This window comes from Sciurus carolinensis, chromosome 11, assembly GCF_902686445.1.
Source record: "Sciurus carolinensis chromosome 11, mSciCar1.2, whole genome shotgun sequence".
In the NCBI taxonomy this organism is placed as follows: domain Eukaryota; kingdom Metazoa; phylum Chordata; class Mammalia; order Rodentia; family Sciuridae; genus Sciurus; species Sciurus carolinensis.
This window is the reverse complement of record NC_062223.1, coordinates 6339298-6356622: the sequence shown is the minus strand read 5'-3', so window position 1 is coordinate 6356622 and position 17325 is coordinate 6339298. Positions and strand designations below refer to the sequence as shown.

Genomic DNA, 17325 nt, shown 5'->3' with positions numbered 1-17325 from the left:
CGCCAAGACGGCCAGGGCCAGAACCACAGGTCAGGGGAGGGAGAGGGACATGGCAGCCGGGCAGGCGCACCAGAGAGCATCCACGGAGAGGCCTGGGAGGGCCTGAAGGGCCTGCTGGGAGCGGGAGGCGGGACCGGCCCTCCGACCAGGGCCCGCGGCTCTGTGGGGCTCGCCTGTCTGCCCCGGCTGCAGGAGGCAGAGCTGCCCAGCGGAACAGCCTGGAACAGGAGCTTCTGTCCTCCTCAAACGAGGACATCGTCCTGGACATCAGGAGTCACAGAGGGGACTTAAGGACACAGAGGACCCGGAGCTTACGCACAACCCTGCACACATGACAGAAGGACTGGCTCTCGACGGGGGTCCTGGAACCCATTTCCTGAGGGCGCTGAGGAGGACCGGGCTTTGCAACGTGAGCTCGTGCGTGCAACAGGTAGACAGGGGGTTTTAAAGAATTTAGAGTTGAGTTTCAATTCACGCCGGCATGAGGCATGCAAATCTGAGATCTGTGCGGCCAGCCGGAGCCCCAGGGAGTGGATGCTGCACAAGTGCTTCCTCCTCCAGAGTCCTGTCTTTCCTCCTAAGGCCTTCAACTGATCGCACACGGCCCACCCCATGGTGGAGGGTCAGCAAAGCCTACGGACTTAGGTTAGCTCATCTTACGGAACGCCTTCCCGGCGATGTCTTCCACCCTGTCGGGTCAAATGTTCAGGTTCTGAAGCCTAGTGAGTTGCCACAAAAACTGACTTCCCTTCTCGTGAGGAGAAGCCGCAGCACGCCAACAGATCTCGTGCCAGGCAGGATGCACGCACGCTGTTCGGGGCCCCGCCCCACCCAGTGTGCAGCGGGGCTTCCTCCAAGAGTGGCCAAGCCAGGGCTTAGAACCCACCAGCACCAGGGAGGGCAGAGAGCGGCCCTCCGGGGCCGGCTGCCTGCTCTGCAGCAACTCCGCACCCCTCCCGCCCCCGACCGCAGTGGACGGGCCAAGGCGCATCCCCTGCAGGAGGGGCACCAGGAGGCGACGGACAACAGCAGCAGTCCTGTGGAGTCCAGGCCAGGGACCCGCCTCTCCGGGCCTCTGCACGCCCTCCTGGACCCTTCTCCACCCTGACCAGAAGCCCTGACGACAGGCCTCGCCTCTGGGCTCCCTCTGCTGGCGCAGGCCCTGCTCTGGCAGGGCTGAGCAGCCGACGGGGACAGTGGCTCCCCCGAGGCCCTGCCCCTCCACCCCAGGAGCACCGGGCCCGCTGCCCGGCCCCGCGTGGGGTGGCCACCTCTCCTGCTGCTACTTGCCTTCCCCGCCACGCCTGCAGCCGACACAGCCCGAGCCCACGGAGACGCGCGTCTGGAAACGCACCCTGTGCGTGGCAGTGGGGCCCTGCCCGCCACCTCCGCAGAGGAGCCCCGGTACCGCCCCGGGGTGGGAGGCGCGCTCAGGGCTGGAAGGCGGCGTGTGCCCCCCGGGGCTGCGGGAGCTCCAGCCGCCTCACCTTCCGGTTCCCGGAGGGGCCGCCTGTGCCGCCCTACCTGGTGGATCTCGTGCCAGCCGTTCTCGTCCTGGCAGCTCACGGCGGCCCGCTCGTGCAGCAGGAGCTCACAGCAGTGCGGGTCGCCGCCCACCACGGCCGTGTGGTACAGCGGCGTGAGCCCGTAGCTGTCCTTGTAGTCCGGGGAGGCGCCCAGCTCCAGCAGCGTCTGGAAGAGTCCCAGGCCCGGTCAGAGGGGAGGACCTGGGGGCGCGGGGCCAGCCTCCTGCCGGCCGGAGCCCCGCGGGTGCGGCTGCGGCCAGGCACTGTCCACGAAGGGGCAGGCGGCTGAGGGCGCGGGACGCGCGCTGAGAACAGCTCCAGAAAGTGGGGTCCAACCTGCCTGCAGCCCACCTGGCCTGAGGGGACAGCACAGGTCACATTCGCAGGGGGTTGAGAAGAGGAGGCTGGTTACCAAGGACCAGGGCCCAGCAGGAGCTGGCCGGGCCTTCCTGCCCTGGGGCAGGACAGCGGGGAGAGGGAAGGCGGGTTCTGGGCTCCAGGAAGAGCAGGACACTCCACTCCCGGCACCAGCTCTGCGCCCTGCTCCCTGGAGTGACCCGCCACCTCTGCCTCCTCTTAAACAGAACCTGCTGTCCACACCTGCTGGCAGTGGTGTCCCGAGGGGTCAGAGGGCCTGGGAAGGCGGCACTTGACCATCTGATCTAACGCACAGGACGTCCGGCCCCGGGGAGCCCCAAGGGCAGTGAGCCGTCAAGCAGGGTCAGGAAGCGCACAGGAGGGGCAGCTGAGAGGACGGGGGACACGAGAGGCCGAGGGAGAAGCCCCTGCCTCAGGGTCAGTGGCAGCGGCCGCCCCGGCCCTCCTCCCAGGGCTCTGATGGGGGACGGGCTGGGGACACCTGAGTCCTGCCTCCCGTGGGGGCGGGGCAGGGACCGTGGGACCACCAGGGAGGGCGAGGGAGCAGTGCGCGCGTGGCGGGCACAGCGAGGGGGCTCAGTGCCACCTGGGCTGGCGGCTCCCCACAAGGACGCTGGCTTCCAGCCCTGGCCTCGCAGTACCCAGGGGAGAGGGCGGGAAGCCTGGGCAGCGCCGCCCCCACGCTCCGGCCGGCACAGGAGCCACGGCCTCCGGGACAGCCCGGCAGGGAGGCCACGGCAGCCGCAGGGCCCACGGGGCGGCACCCAGACAGGCCCACAGGTACCTTCAGGGCGGCTTGGTTCCTGGCGCGGGCGGCCTTGTGCAGGGCGGTCATCCCGTCTCTGGCGCGGAAGTCCAGGTGAGCCCCGCCATTTCTGAGAGCTTTGATGACCTCTGTGGAGCCGTCCAGCTGGGCCGCGAGGGTCAGTGGAGTCTCTGCGGACACAAGCACACGCAGGTCAGGGGCGAGGCCAGCGGCCCCTGCTCAGCACGCTCCTGCAACCGACGTGGGAACTTGAAGACAGGACCCAGGGAGCTCACGCCCAGCCACGGCACAGTCCCACGTCCAGCCGCCAGGATGGTGACGGTGACAAGTGGCCCCTGGGCACCCACCTAGCTGTGTGGAGAAGCCCTCCTCAGAGCACTTCCAGGCCCGGAAGGGTGGGGTCTGCCCTCCTGGGGACCAGGGTGAAGGGTCCCCGGCCACACAGGTGATCTGACGCTCGGCAGCTGGTGAGCTGAGGGGTCAGTGCTTGTGGGACACGTCCCTCCTCACCCTGCCCTCACGCCCTCTGCCGAGAACACACACCACGGCCGCCGACTCCAGAGCGTCTACACAGGTAGGTGCAGGCTCGCCCCGGACCCCTGTGGGTTCCCGTGACCCAGAAAAGCTGACGGCGGAGTGGCCGTCTTCAGGACGGCTGGAGGAGACCTGGGCTGGGGCGGACCACCCACCCCGCCTTTGCCCTCTGTCCCCACAGGCAGAACGACCCTCTGAAGTTGGACTGAACGCTCGCCTATTTTGAATTCCTACGGTCACTAATGCAGAAGTGGCCACTCTGCCCACCTGCTTCTCCAGCCTCCGGGGAAGCTCTGCCCCTGGTTCCTGGTGGGCTGCACAGGAGCATCCCGCCCAGCGTCACGCTCTGCGGACCCCTCCCAGCTGCGGGTGACGGGCTCCCAGACGGGTCCGCCCGGGTTCCCACCAGGCCAAGGTTCCCAGGAATGCCACGGCGCACATCTCTGACACATAGCCACGAGGGGGCCTTCTTAGTTTTAAAGAAAAACAGGAATTTTCTGGAACAGCTAAGGGACTTCAGTGATCTGGGGATGTTCCTGGTGAGGGTGTGGGAACCCAGGCCGGCTGGGAAGGAGCCGTGCGTGTGCAGGGCCGTGGGAAGGGGCAGGTGTGGGGGCAGGTGTGCCGGAGCCCTGGCCACTGGAGGGAGGGGGGCCTGGTTCACACCGCTCGCTGCTGTGGCTCCCACGGCTTCCCAGGAGGGCGCACAGACATCTGGAGGCTTCTGAGAGGCCCTTCATCAATTGGAGCTGGTGGGTGAGGGAAGGGGCCCGTCCTGGAGGGGCATAAAGGGACTGGGTGGACTGAAGGACTGGGCGAATGTTCCACCTGAGCTTGGGGCCAGGCTGGCCCTGGGGACAAGCAGGGCTCTTCTCTTGTGTCTGGCGGAGGGTGTGTGTCCAGTGCGGAAGTCAGCAGTCCAATCTAGACCCTGGTACGGAAGTGCTTGCTCAGTGCTGTTTCAGGATTCGGGTTATTTCACGATTGAGAATGCTTCTCAGAGCCAGAACAGGTCAGATCAAGGGCGGGTTGGACCAGGAGGACAGCTCCAACTCACAGGCCCCCGGCCCCCGGGGCCTGGCCACCTGTCAGGCAGTGCCAGGCACGTCACTGAGCTGAACAAGCAGGGGTTAAGAGGATCACACCACAGGGAGGCTATGGGGCAGCCGCAGGGCCCACAGGGGGAGGTCGCCCAGACAGGCTTCCGGGTGGAAGGTACAGGGCGGGGACCGTGGGAGACACCCCGCCATTGAGCACCATGGGTTCCAGAAGCCTCCTCAAATGTTGTTCCAGACTGGCCACATTCAGCTCTGGCCAGGACCCACCCAGCAAAGTCAGGAGAGCCCCATCTGCAGCCCCTGGACTGGGCGGCACATTTGCAGAGGGATATCCAGTGAGTCTCCACATTTGGGGTCAATGGATGAACCCCAAGAAGATGCTGGCCATCAGCGGCACTGTGGGGAGGCGCTGGCCCCGCCTGCAAGGGGGGCTGTTTGTAGCAGTTCCTTCCCAAGAGCGGGGCGCCGAGGGCGAGGACCCAGGCACCTTCCAGGAGAAACCCGCAGGCACCACCCCGCGGGCGGTGGAGGTCAACAGTGGAGGCAGGGCACGCCGAGAGCACGTGACCTCGGAACAGGTCACTGTGATCACCCCCCAACCACGGCCAGCACCAGACGACCCCGTCTCTGACTGTCCTCCAACCTGTCGAGCCCATCGTGAACCAGGAAGCTCAGAGGAACTGTCCAGAAACAGAAGCTGAGCAGAAGAGATGCCCAGACCACGTGGGACAGAGTGGGAAGCCCGGGGAATCTGGAGGGGGTGTGGGCTCAGGGAAAGCAAGGGGCCGATACTGGCTCTCCGACGGCCAAGCACCACGCCAGCTGGAGGTTGGTGCCGAGGAGTGGGGTGCTGGGGGGCGGGGCGCCCACAGGAGTGCGCGGCTCTATCCCTGCGATCCTGTGATCACAGGCTGTTATGAAAGGAAAAGTTCATCTTAAAAACGCTCCAGGCTCTGAGCTGGGGTAACGGGCTTAATGAAAACCGCTGTTGGCAGCCTGGGAGAAGACATCAAGAAGAACGTGCCAAGCCCTCGTCTCCAGGATAGGGAACTCGGAAGACTCAGCAAGAGGAAAGCACACCCCCATGGGCAGGTGGGTGGAGACACCCACTTGCCTGGTACACCAGGCACCTCCCGGGTGCAAATCCACAGACGGCACAGGGGCAGGTGAAAGGAAGGATGCGCCCATCCTGCGTCACCAGAGGCTGCAAATTAAAATGACTCTAGAGGTAACAACAGAGCAGCCCTGGTCAGAAACCTGGACAGCACCACATGCTGGCGTGGGGCTGGAGCAGGGGCAGGCGCCATCCCGGCAGGCGGCAGGAGGAATGGCACAGCCCCCCGGCACACACCAGCAAAGGTGCCCGAGGTGTTTCCCCACGTGAGTCAAAACCTGGGGTCTGCACAGGGCTCTGGACGTGAAACGTGTACAGCGGCTTGATTCACAGCTTGCAAGAAAATCGTGTCTGACCTCCCCATTCCGTAGGTGGATGGGTGGAGACCCTGGTGCGCACAGACACGGGAAGATCATCCAGTGCTGAGAAGAAAGGAGCTTCCCCGCCTCGCGGAGATGGGGGGAAACACAAATGTGTATTATGACATCAAAGAGGCCGCCTGAAAGTCCAACAGCACAAACCCTGCAAACCCCAGGGCATACGCACCAAGAGTGAGCCCCAAAGTAACCCGGGGTCAGTCGCCATAATGAACGCCCGCTGGCTCCAGCCGTCCACACGGGAAGCAGAGGAAGCAGCTCCCACCTGGGAGCCGTCCACACTTCCTGCTGGATTCTCCCATAAACCTACAACTGGCTTTCAACCTGGCCCTGAGACCCCTCGGTGGACCCGCGTCCTGGCCTCTCCCACCTGCTCTCCTGGCCCCATCCCACCTGCATGGTGCGTCTTGTCTTGCTAGGTCACATGCATCTTCTTGAGTCACCGCGCTCCCTCCAAGCCCAGCAGGGTATGAGCGAGAACGCTCCTGAAATAACTGGACACAGCATGTGGGCTCTCGCCTCAAAACAGGGCCCCTTTTATCAGGAACTGCACCTGACAAAGCCGTGCCCCAGCACGGGGAGCTAGCTACTTGGTCATCTTGGGCTCCTGCCCTTGCAAGGGTGGCCTGTGCCCCCCCACGATCCCAGGGCTGCTCTTCCTGGAGAATTAACAACCAGTGATTCATCCAGGGGCCACGAGGAGGCAGCGACCAGGGACCGCCAGTCACCACACACGCCACATCCGGCCCATGTGCTCTCGGAGCCAGGGAGGTGCTCTGTGAACCGGATCCGGCGTGTCTGCAAAACCTTCTAATTGGGCCGTTGGGAGCCGGCAGGGGGTCCCCAGGAGCCCGGCACAGCGCCGTGCGGCGAGCGGGTGCTCAGCACGGAGGACGAACATCTCCACTCCCAGGCAGCCTGGCAGGCTTGGGAGAGTCGCCTCCGGGAGAGCAATTTAGCCACTGGGCCTCTCGCCCACGGTGCAGACCACGGCATGTCTGAGAAACTCGCTTCAGTGGAAGAAGGTTCTGAGGTTCGCCTCCCACGGAGGCAGGGAGAGCGTGGAAGGCGCGCGCCCCCAGTGGGGCCGGCCAGCCCTCCAGCAGCAGCGAAGGCAGCCCGCGTCCGCCCATCCAACTCTGAAATTTTCATTCACCGCAGGCGGCAGGCAGCAGGCAGCAGCGTGATCACACGGACGGCTCGGCTTAACTGACAGGTCACTCTGCTGGGATTTAATTATCTCTGGCACGTCCCTCAATCCACAGGGGCTGCTTCTCCTGACTCGGATGACGACTGGGCTGGGCACCGTGGCGTTTTGTGGTCTTGGAAGGAAGCCGCTGGTGCTTCCCAAGCAATTCCGTCCCCAGTCAGGGCCACGAGCTGTCCAGCCAGCGCGGCAGGTGGCAAGGCAGGCCCCTGCTCACAGTGACACGGCAATGGTGGTGGCTCTGCTGCCGTGACACGGTCCCAGAGGGCTGTGGGTGCTACTCCTCTCCACAGAGCCACGTGGAGCGGGGCATGCGCGTGCTGTCCCAGGACAGGTCAGTTCATCCCTGGGAGTGTCCAGCACGCTCTCCCCTTGCCCTTCAGCCCCACCCCGGTGGCCCCACGAGTACTAGCTCCTCCCTGGATTTGGGGAGCTCCCCTTTTGGTGCAGAGTGTTTAGTGTTGCCCCAGAGACTCCTCCAGGTCCCGTCCCTGAGAACTGTCCTCGTGAGAGCCTGCGGGCAGTGTCCACAGCAGCTTGAAGCAACCCGACGCCCTTCCCCAGAGAAATGAACCAAGGGTGGGCATCCGGCAGGGGAGGGCATCTGACTGGGGGAGGCCACCCAGCACCCAGGGAGCAGAGAGCCTGAGCCACAGAAGAGGGGGGACCTGAGTGCAGGGGGAAGCCAGCACACGGGGCCAGTGCTGCAGGAGCCCAGGACACACAGGGCCACAGGGACCAGTGCTGCAGGAGCCCAGGACATGCAGGGGACCCAGGGGCCAGTGTTGCAGAAACCCAGCCTCAGGACACGCAGGGCCACAGGGGCCAGTGCTGCAGGAGCCCAGCCCCAGGACACGGGGGGCCAGTGCTGTCCCAGGACACTCCAGCAAAGCAGATCCCACAGGCAGGAGGGCACTGGCGATTGCCAGGGGTTCTGTGGGAGGGAGGGATGACCCGGGGAGCACAGGGGGTCTTCAGGGCCCAGAGAGTGCCCTGCACAACACAGTCATGGTGGCACATCCAGGTCATCCATCCAGACCCCCAGAATGTGTGCAGCCCAGGGTGAGCCCCAGAGTGAACCAGAGGGCCGCGTGTGGCTCAGTGGTGGGCAGCGGCCCAGCATTTGAGAGGCCCTGGATTCGACCCGTATTGCCAAGGAAACGTTGCTACAGCCAGACGCCAAGGATGGGAGGCACAGGGCAGGCTCAGGCGGGGGCTCCGTATGCCGTGTCTGATCTCTGCCTGAACATCCACTTGCTTCATCCAGCAAACAGCCGGAGGCTGGTGGGGAGGGACAGGAGGGCTCCTGTCCACCAAGGAATATAAAACCACGAGAAGAAAGACTGATGCAGAAAATGACCTTTGACAACCGCCCTGAGCCAGCACGATAGCGGCCTTTAGTCTTAAAATTGGAAATGACCAAATCCAAAGCAAACCCAAGCCCTCTTTTGGGCCGTGCTAACTATGGGGTGAGGCAGGAAGTCAGGGCGGGCGGCCGTGCCCTGCTGCCTGCTCACTGCTCTGGAGCCCCAGGCTGCTGGGCTCGGCCTTGGCGGGAGCCCAGAACGCCTGTCCTGGATCGGCTCTCTGTCGGGAGCTGCTTGGCAGGGACCAGGCAGAAGAGGCGCGTCTGTTCCTCCCTGGCTCTGCTCTTTCTCACTGGCCAACCAGCCCGGGATGTCGTCATGGGAACACAGCGGTCCCTCGGCATCCTCGGACCAGGACCCAGAGGGTACCAAAATCCACAGGTGCTCAGGTTGCTTCTATAAAATGGAGTGCTATTCACACAGAGAGCCTGCGACATCTTCCGTGTATTTATGTCACCTCAGGGCCACTTATACCTGATACAATGTAAAAGTTGTACAAACAGCTGTTCCTCCGTGCAGTTTAGGAAATCGTGGCCTGAACAGAGCTACACGTTCAGGCCGGAGGCGATGCCTTTGAATACTTTCCCCCACAGCGTTGAACCTGAGGACGTGGACCACAGAGGAGCAGCCGTCTCAAGGTGACACCCTGACGCTGCTGCTCAGGGCTCCCAGGTTGTTGCTGCTCTGTGCTGGGGACAGACATGGCCCCACTTCTGTCCGGACTGTGCCGTGATCACACTGACCCGAACCTGCCCAAGGACTCGGGGCCCTCAGTTCGGGCGCTGACTCAGTCCCCAGCCTGGTGACTGCAGTTTCGACCGCAGGAAGGGCCAGGAGAAGCGGCCACACGCCTACCTGTTTCAGAGCTTAGTGTCCCTGTGTTTCCAGAAGAAAGTCAGAGTCTGGTCTGGAATCGCTCAGTCCAAAAGCCTTAAACGCAGGAGACAGCTACGCAGGGGAAGGAAGCGTGGGGAGGCCAGCTCACAGCGGTCAGGGACAAGGGCCATCCAAGTGCCACCAGCCCCTATTGCCAACCAGGGCAAGGCGGGAAAGCTGGTCTACACTGCCAGGCCAGTCCCACGGAGTCACTGGAAGCACCTGAGGAGCCCAGGATGGACAGGCAAGCTGCCCCCTCCATGCCACTAGCAGCCAAGCCCAAGGTTCAGCCCTGGAGAAGATCCAGGTCAGGAAACCCAACCAGAGACACCCAGGCCGGCCAACGGTCGTCAGCAAATGTCCTTGAAGGCCCTATTCAGGAGTCCAGCATCCATCTCTTCTCACAGCCTTAGCACCGGGAGCCACGTCTCGCTGCATCCGACGGCTACTGTGGAGACCCTGCGCCCTTCCTACCTCCCGCAGACACCTTGCTGTTGCCTGCCAATGTCAGCCCGTGTCCGCAGCACAGGGCTCTCCCACGGGGACTGTGTCCCCCACCCCAGGGGACACTGTGCAAGGTCAGGAGGCCCTTTCAGTTGTCTCAACTGGGGGTTGCCACTCAAAGCTGGTGGGTCAAGGCCTGGATTGCTGCTAAACTCCCTCTAGGGCCCAGAACAGAACCCGCAGCCAAGACGGGTCCAGGACCAGGGTCAACAGCACCCAGGCTGGGAAACCAGCCTTCGGGGACTCAGCAGAGCCTCTGCCAGATTTCCACAAATGCTTGAAGTTCATAGGCCCGAGGAACTCGGTGTCCAACACAGGGAGCAAGTCTGTGTGCAGAGCACGTGCCAGGACACCCATGCCTAGGGGGCACCCAGGCCCAGGGGGACTCGCACAGCAGCCGACAAACACACAGCCCCCAGGGCGGGGCCTGCCAGGTGCCAGCCGGCCCGCACAACCCCACATGTGCGTGCGATCGTCCACCCGCTCGCTTGGCTATCCCAAGCAGGCATCTCCTGCTGCTGGCTCCAAGCCAGAGGTCAGGACAGGCTCAGCCCTGAGGCCAGAAAGGCAAATGGGCGAGGACACACTTACGGAGTCCAGGCAGAACCAGGGACAACGCAGCATGTGTCACCTAGACCAGGAATCACTTTCTACACTTACTCAAGTCCAGGACCCACCTCCAGTCTCTAGGTCATGGAAGTTGGGATCCAGGCCACGGTCCAGCAGCTTGGCCAGCTTTCTCCACCGCTCGATGCTGAGTGTGGTCCATGAACTTCCTCAGATTGGTCTAGAGTGAAGAGTAATCAGACAGAAATGTCTGTCAGAATGTCCTTCCAGGCCAGGGAAGCTCTACACCGGGGTGCATGGCCTCTTCTGCACAGGGCCACCGTGACCCGGGGGCTCGCTAAGCAGTGGACGTCTGTACATCAGGAACCCCACAGCTGAGCACAGGGTCAGCAGGTGGCCAGCACCACTGTCCTGGCCTGGCTGAGTGCTTTGAAGTCCCTCCAGTGCCGCTCACCATCCTGGGCCACGATCTGAACGCCGTGTCCCCCTAACTCCCCTGTGGGAGCCTCATCCCTGGGCAGCCGTAGAGGGTGGGGGTCTTGGGGCGGCGGTCAGGTCTGGGAGGGGCCCTGGCAGAGAGCTCCCTGTCTCTTCCATCACGTGGCACACAGCCAGGGAGGTGCTGGGCCCGGACCGTGAGGCAGCCCCCAGGCTCAAATCAGCCAGCACCCTGACCTGGGACACCAGCCTCGGGGCTGCGAGAGGCAGCGGTGAGCTCGCCGGGTGCTCCCCCGCGGCACGGTGGCACCCCGCCCTACGGAGGACCACAGTCAGCTCTCTCACTGGCGAAGGACGAAGCTCCGGGAACACTCCCACCATCCACAGCTCCTGGGACCCGTCTGGACCTCCCAAGTGCTCCCCGGAGCCGGGCTGAGGCTCCAATCTATAAAGAGGGGCTGGACTGCACAGAAAACAGGGCGGCCACTGGTTCAGGCCAGTCTCCTCCAGGTCACCCCAGGGCCTCAGCGGCAGAAACAGTAACCCCTGGTCATTGGGCCTAGGGTGAAGGGAGGTGTTCATTCCTTACATGGTCAGGAGGGTCACCGGCCCTGCCTCGGTGGGACAGCCCTTCCCCACGCCTTGTCAGCCTGCTCTGCAGGGAAGTCACAGCTTCCCAAGCTTCAGTGGACAGCCTGGGCGGCCAGGTCCCCTCTTCAGGATGTGAGACCCTGCGGGCCAGTCCAGTGCCCACCCCAGGGCCCCTCTTCAGGATGTGAGACCCTGCGGGCCAGTCCAGCGCCCACCCCAGGTGCTCCCTTGCGCCACGCCTCTCCCAACGCACTCGGAAGGGAGCAACGGTGGTCTCTCACACTGGACGCCCTGTCCGCCAGCCTCTGGCCACAGCTGGACTCACCTGCTGGCCTTCTGCACGTCCCAGGACGAGGACAGATGTCCCAAACCCGAGACATCCTGGGATGCGCAGCTGCCACGTAGTCTCCACTGCTGTGGGCCCCCCAACACGTCAGGTCCCCACACACTGGGCCCACACCTCAGAGGTTCCGGGAACACAACAGACGCACAGAGACCGCACATCAAGCACCCCGTCCTGGAGACTCCAGGGCCCAGCAGGGCACGTACGAGAGCCCAGAGCATCCGTGTGGCCGGGGCCTGGAGGACAACAGGAGAGTGCCCAGGGCAGGGAGCCAAATGGAAGGGCAGCCACTGCCACATCTGGACAGCTTCAGCACAGAGTGAAAACTCGTCCCTGGATGAGGACCCGGTAAGCAGAATAAAAATCCTCACGTCCTCTGATGGAAACGGGAGGGACGGAAGCAGGCGGAGCTCTGGGTACAGAGGCCAGCGGGGCACAGGCAGCCCCAGGACTCACGCCCGCGCTGCAGGGCGCCAGGGACCAGCACCCGGGAAGGGCGAGGGTCTTCTCCGCACAGTTCCCCTCCGGGCTCGTCAAGCGAGGGCCCACCCACACCCCAGCCTCGGCCTCCAGCCCCAGGCAGCCTCCCCGCCTCCCACAGCTTCCTGACAAAGAGCAGGTGTCCACGGCACCACCGAGGCGTCTGCCCGGCTGAGCAGCCCCTGGTCACAGGGACCCACTGTGCTCTCAGCCGGAGACTGAGCCCCCACATCGCCAGCTCCTTCCTCCCCTGCGGCTCACCTGGACGACGCCCTGGCGTCCACCACATTGATACAGGCGACGGCGCTCAGCACGCGCCCCGTCCCTCCACCCCACTGCGCGCCCAGACCCTCCTGCTCAGGGCTGCCACTGTCGAGCCCCAGGAGCACCGGGGCGTCACTGAGCTGCCTGCTGCTTCCGACGCTGGGTCTCCGGCAGCCTGTGCCACGAGGCAGCCCCATGCCCCCATGAGCCCCAGCCCTGCGCACACCACGCAGGGTGCACAGTGCGTGCCCGGGAAGGGGAGCCCCAACGGCAACTCTGCAGGATGACAGAGGGCGCAACTGACGGGTCCCCTGGTACCTTGGTGTGGAGCTTGGCCAGCTGCTTCTCGTCCAGGTCGGGCTGCTTGTACACGCGCTTCTTGTATCGAAACTGCACAGAACAGCAAGACACAAGAGTGAACCCCAACATGGCCGCCCAGAGGCCAGTGGCTGGCTGGCGTCCCCTGCTCACGGGACCCCGGGGCCTGGCTCCAGGGCTCCACACGCTCCTCCCACGTGCGCTCGGACTTCACGGCACTCAAGCCCGCTGTCCCTGCCCAGGCGCCTGGGCTCCTGGAGGGGAATCTGCCCTGTGCAGCATGTCCAGCAGAGCGGTCGCCACCTCCAAAGCCCAGCTTCTCTTCCACCACCTGGCCCTTGGGAGAACAGGCACCCACGACCGCAGAGGCAGGGACAGTGCCCCTGAGGGAGGCAGGGAGGGTGCGGCTCTCTGAGGCCCTGGACGCCGTCGCTAATGCCCTCCCTCCCAGGCGCCCCGGTCCTGCAGCTAAACGTCCGTCCCACGCCAGCCCTCGGCTCCCCGTGCCTGGAGCCACCTGAGCTGGACACCCCTGTCTCACTGTGGCTTCCTCATCTGTCTCAGTAGATGACAGTACAACCTCCCAGGGTTGCTCAAGGGCCGAATGCGGGCTTCCTGGCACAGACCCGGCCAGATGCGGGCTTCCTGGCACAGACCTGGCACCGCACACAGCCACCCCACCCGCCCCACGGGCCTGACACCATGACAGAGCCACCAGGGTGCCCCAGGATAGATGAGGCACAGGAGGCAGCAGCGAGTCAGGTCTGCAGCCGAAACCCAAGCCCAGGTAACGAGAGGGCAGCTCGAGGGGCGGGGTGGGGCTCAGGGCGGGCAGGGTGCTCGCCTGGCAGGCGGGAGGCCCTGGTTCCATCCTCAGCACCACATGAAATAAATAAATAACCAAAGGCACTGTGTCCATCTGCAGCTAAAAAGTTACAGAAAAGAGCGCGGGCACCTCGGCCACACACGAGACCCGCCCCGGTCGGGACTGAAATCTGCCTTTTGAGCAAGTGCCAGGATGAGCCCGCTGGGCCGTGAGAGCGCCAGGAGACCAGCTGCGCGGGGCAGGGAGAGGCCTCGAGCACCAGCACAAGGGGCGAGGGGCTCAGCCTGCGCCGGGACCTCCGCCTGCCGCCCAAGCCCTCGGGTCGGCTGTGCGCTGGGCGTCCGGGACGCCTCCCTCCTTCGCTCTCCATCCATCACTCCTCTGGCCCACGTTTCCAAAGCCTGAGGAGGTCACAGGTGAGTCACGGGCTCACTGCCACCTGGCCAACACCGATGGCCCAAAGGGACTCCCAGGGGTGGGCACTTGTTCTACCAAAAAAATAATACAGGGAGGCCAGCACAGCGCGCCAGCGGGAGGGCAGATACTGCGGGGGCGCATGAGCGCCCACAGCACGGCCACACAGGGCTCAGGACCCCAACCCCTCTTCTGCCGTTTCCTCAACTTGTGCTCAGTGGCCAACGAGCAAGGAGTCAAAGCCCCTCACGTCACGATCCCACCTGCCAGCACAGAGGCCAGCGAGAGGAAGAGACTTGGTGTCCGCAAGGAACCCGTGGCAGTGCCACTTGGGCACTGGCAGAGAGCCGGGCACTGAGCCAAGGGATGCCTCCTCTGAGCGTCAGCCTCCAGCAGTCACTGCTAACAACCGTGGTGCCACAGCTGGGAATCCGAGGCTCAGAGAGGCTAGGTGAGTAGCCCGAGGTTGCTCAGCTTCTGCGACTGCAGCCACGAGGAGAACAGGCTTCCAGACCTCCCAGTCTTCTCGCTTGGTTTCACTGTGATCCTGGAGAGGTGGGGCCCTGTGCAGAACAGCACTGATTCAGGTACCCGGCCCCTCGTCTCCCTGTGGCAGGACAGACCTTGACTTTACAGAGCACGTGCTGGATGGGCCGGGCGCATGGCAGACCATCCGTGGAGATGTCTCTAGCAGCTGCCCACTGCGCAGAGCCACTGGAGGTCAGAGCCGCTGATTGCCCTTCCTCCAGGGTCCAGATGCACGGCCCTCGGTGTCCTACTCTCCTGTGGCCAGAGTGTTGCCAAACCCGCTGGACAGCTGGGCACCCCAGCCCTGGTGCCCAGCAGGCTGACAGCCGCTGACAGTCGCGTGCTGAGCAGGGTAGGAAGCCCGCACTCTGGCGGCCTCCCACCTGACCCGTCCCTCCGTGCGTGTGCATCGGAAACACGCACGTGAACCTGGGGTGTGGCGAGTGCTGGGGCAGGACTAGGTCATGCCTTGTGTGCGGCGTGGCTGGCTGCAGCAGCTCAAGTCCCTGGGGGGAGGACGGGCTTCTGATCACGGTGGGACAGCCACTGTCCACCCTCCTGGCCACGGGCAGGGAGAACAGATGGCGAAGCACGATGCAGCAGCGCTATCTGGGCTTTGGTCCCGAGCCACCAACATGCTGGGAGCCTCCCAAGTGGAGAACACCTTGAGGCAATGCCGACGGGGCGGCTCCTGGCCCCCCAGCTCCAGGGCGGGACTGGTGGCCAGAAAGACCCAGCTGCGGTCAGTGGGCGGACATTCAGCCGCAGCCCTGACCTCTGGGTGGGGGCGGAAGGGCTGGGGAGGGAGATCTTTTAATCAGCTGCCTCCTAATGTCACCTCCAGAAAAATCCCCAAGCCATGAGGCCTGGAGAGCTCCTGAGCTGGCAAAAATGTCCCCTGCCAGGAGGATGGCCCACCCCAACTCCCAGGGGACGGGAGCTGTGGGGCTCAGTCCTTCCAGACCCTGCCTGGGTCCCTCTCCACCCGCTGGCCATCGGCATCCTTCCTAATAAACCAGGATGGCACCAGAAGTGTCTTCCAGAGCCCCGTGGGCCATCCAGCTCAGGCGTGAGCCCGACAGAGGGCATCCGGGGCCCCGGGCAGGGTCATGCCCAACAGAGGGCATCCGGGGCCCTGAGCAGGGCCATGCCCGACAGCAGTGGGAGCCTGGGGCCCCGACGCCGTGGCTGGCGTGGCAGAGGGGCAGCCTGGGGGGGCCTTAGCTGGAACTGAGGCCTGGGCACTGGCTGGTGTCTGCAGGGTGGGGCAGTAAGAAGCCGGGCGCGCGGGGCCCAGAGAGGGAGACGCTGCGCGCCCTAGCTGGCAGAGGCCACGGCCGCCCAGGACTCACGGGTCCTCGACCCCAGCTTGGTGGGGCCGCTGCCCTTGCTGAGACTTCTCCCGAGGAGTTATCAGTCACGCAGCTGCCCCAGGGCCAGCACGGTCGGGGGCAGCCTCCAGACCCCAGGCCGCGCCTTCACCTGCTTTGCCCAGGGCAAAGCAGACTGGGAGCTCCGCTGCGGTGCCGCCTGCCCCGCCCAGGCGGACAGCCTGGTGGCCCGACGCTCGCTCACCTCCAGGGAGGGGACGCCGGGGCCCGCAGGCTGTGGGTACTCCCGCAGCAGCCTCTCCTCGTCCAGGAACTTGCCGTCGCGCCCGTTGCTGGCCGGCTGGAACAGCCCGTAGTTGAGGACGTCCTTCAGCCCCTGATTCAGCGTGCACAGGATCCGCTGCTTCGCCACCCACACCGTGGCGTCCGGGTTGAAGCGAATGCACTTCTGCAGGGGACAGAGACACCCGATCAGGGACGCGGGCACCCACAGGCACCCCGGGCTGAGGGTCAGACGCCCCAGCTCTTTGCAACCCTCCTAGTGCTCGTTCTGAGCCCAGGACCCATGGCTCCGCAGGCTGCCGAGTGGACAGGCGTTTCGAAAACGCATAAGGGAAAGGCCAGGGCAGTGCCGGCCCCGCCTCGATGCCGCCTGGACACCACCTGCAGGGCTTCACGGTCACCTGTGGGTCAGGACTACCCCCACTTCAGCAGCACCTGGAGAAGCACAGGTGGACCGTCGGCAGCGTCCGCTCACGGGCCTGGGGACCCGGGGCCTGCACTCTCCTGGGTTCGAGCTGCGGGTGGTCTGGTGAACACACCATGGGAATCGCAATTCAAGAACATTTGTCCTTCAGAATCTGTGGGGAATTGGCCTCAAGACCCGGCAAACGCCAATTCTAAGGTGCCCAAGCCCCTCTGCAGCGTGGTGCGCACGTGCCCACCAACAGCACATCTCTCACCGCCAGGAATGCCTCCCACGTGCTCACATCAGCTCTAGGTCACTTCCAGTACGATTTTTTTTCCAGACCTTTCCAACCTGAGGTTGCCAATCCAAGCACGCAGAGCCCACGGATGTGAGAGCTGGCCCCGAGTGACAGTGTGACATAGCCCTGTGTGGATGACTGGAGTTTAGACACAGGTGACCTTGTGTTACAGCCTCCCCAGCGGGACTGCTGGGGGCACAGGGTCTCAGGCCACCCCACTGACTTGGAGCAGAAACGGTCACACTCGCAACCCTGCCCTCCTGAAGGGTGCGGGCAGGCAGCACCAGAAGTCGTTGGATAGAAACTACTTCCGCTGCCTCCAGAACTGGCTTCTGCAAGCTCAAACTGTCAACAGGGCCGCCGCACGCTTGGGAAACGTAAGGGCGCCTCTGAGGACGGGCACGACGGAGCTTGGTCACGTTCCCAGTGCCTTCTGTGAGCCGCCGGGGAGCCAGGAGAAGACAGCGGCGGGCCAAAGCCCGCGTGCCGACTTCGCGCTGCTGCTGAATTAAAATCATGCTCTCCTGCACAG

General features: G+C 64.4%; 1 protein-coding gene across 1 annotated transcript in view; it reads right to left on the bottom strand.

Annotated features, from left to right (window-relative positions):
* The window catches only part of Shank2 (SH3 and multiple ankyrin repeat domains 2), a 422358-nt gene that overhangs the window by 333239 nt on the left and 71794 nt on the right, over positions 1–17325 (bottom strand). Inside the window, 6 exon segments of the mRNA XM_047516941.1 lie at positions 1525–1692; positions 2689–2840; positions 10385–10445; positions 10447–10494; positions 12709–12780; positions 16052–16255. Of these exon segments, the coding sequence (XP_047372897.1) occupies positions 1525–1692; positions 2689–2840; positions 10385–10445; positions 10447–10494; positions 12709–12780; positions 16052–16255 (705 nt within the window).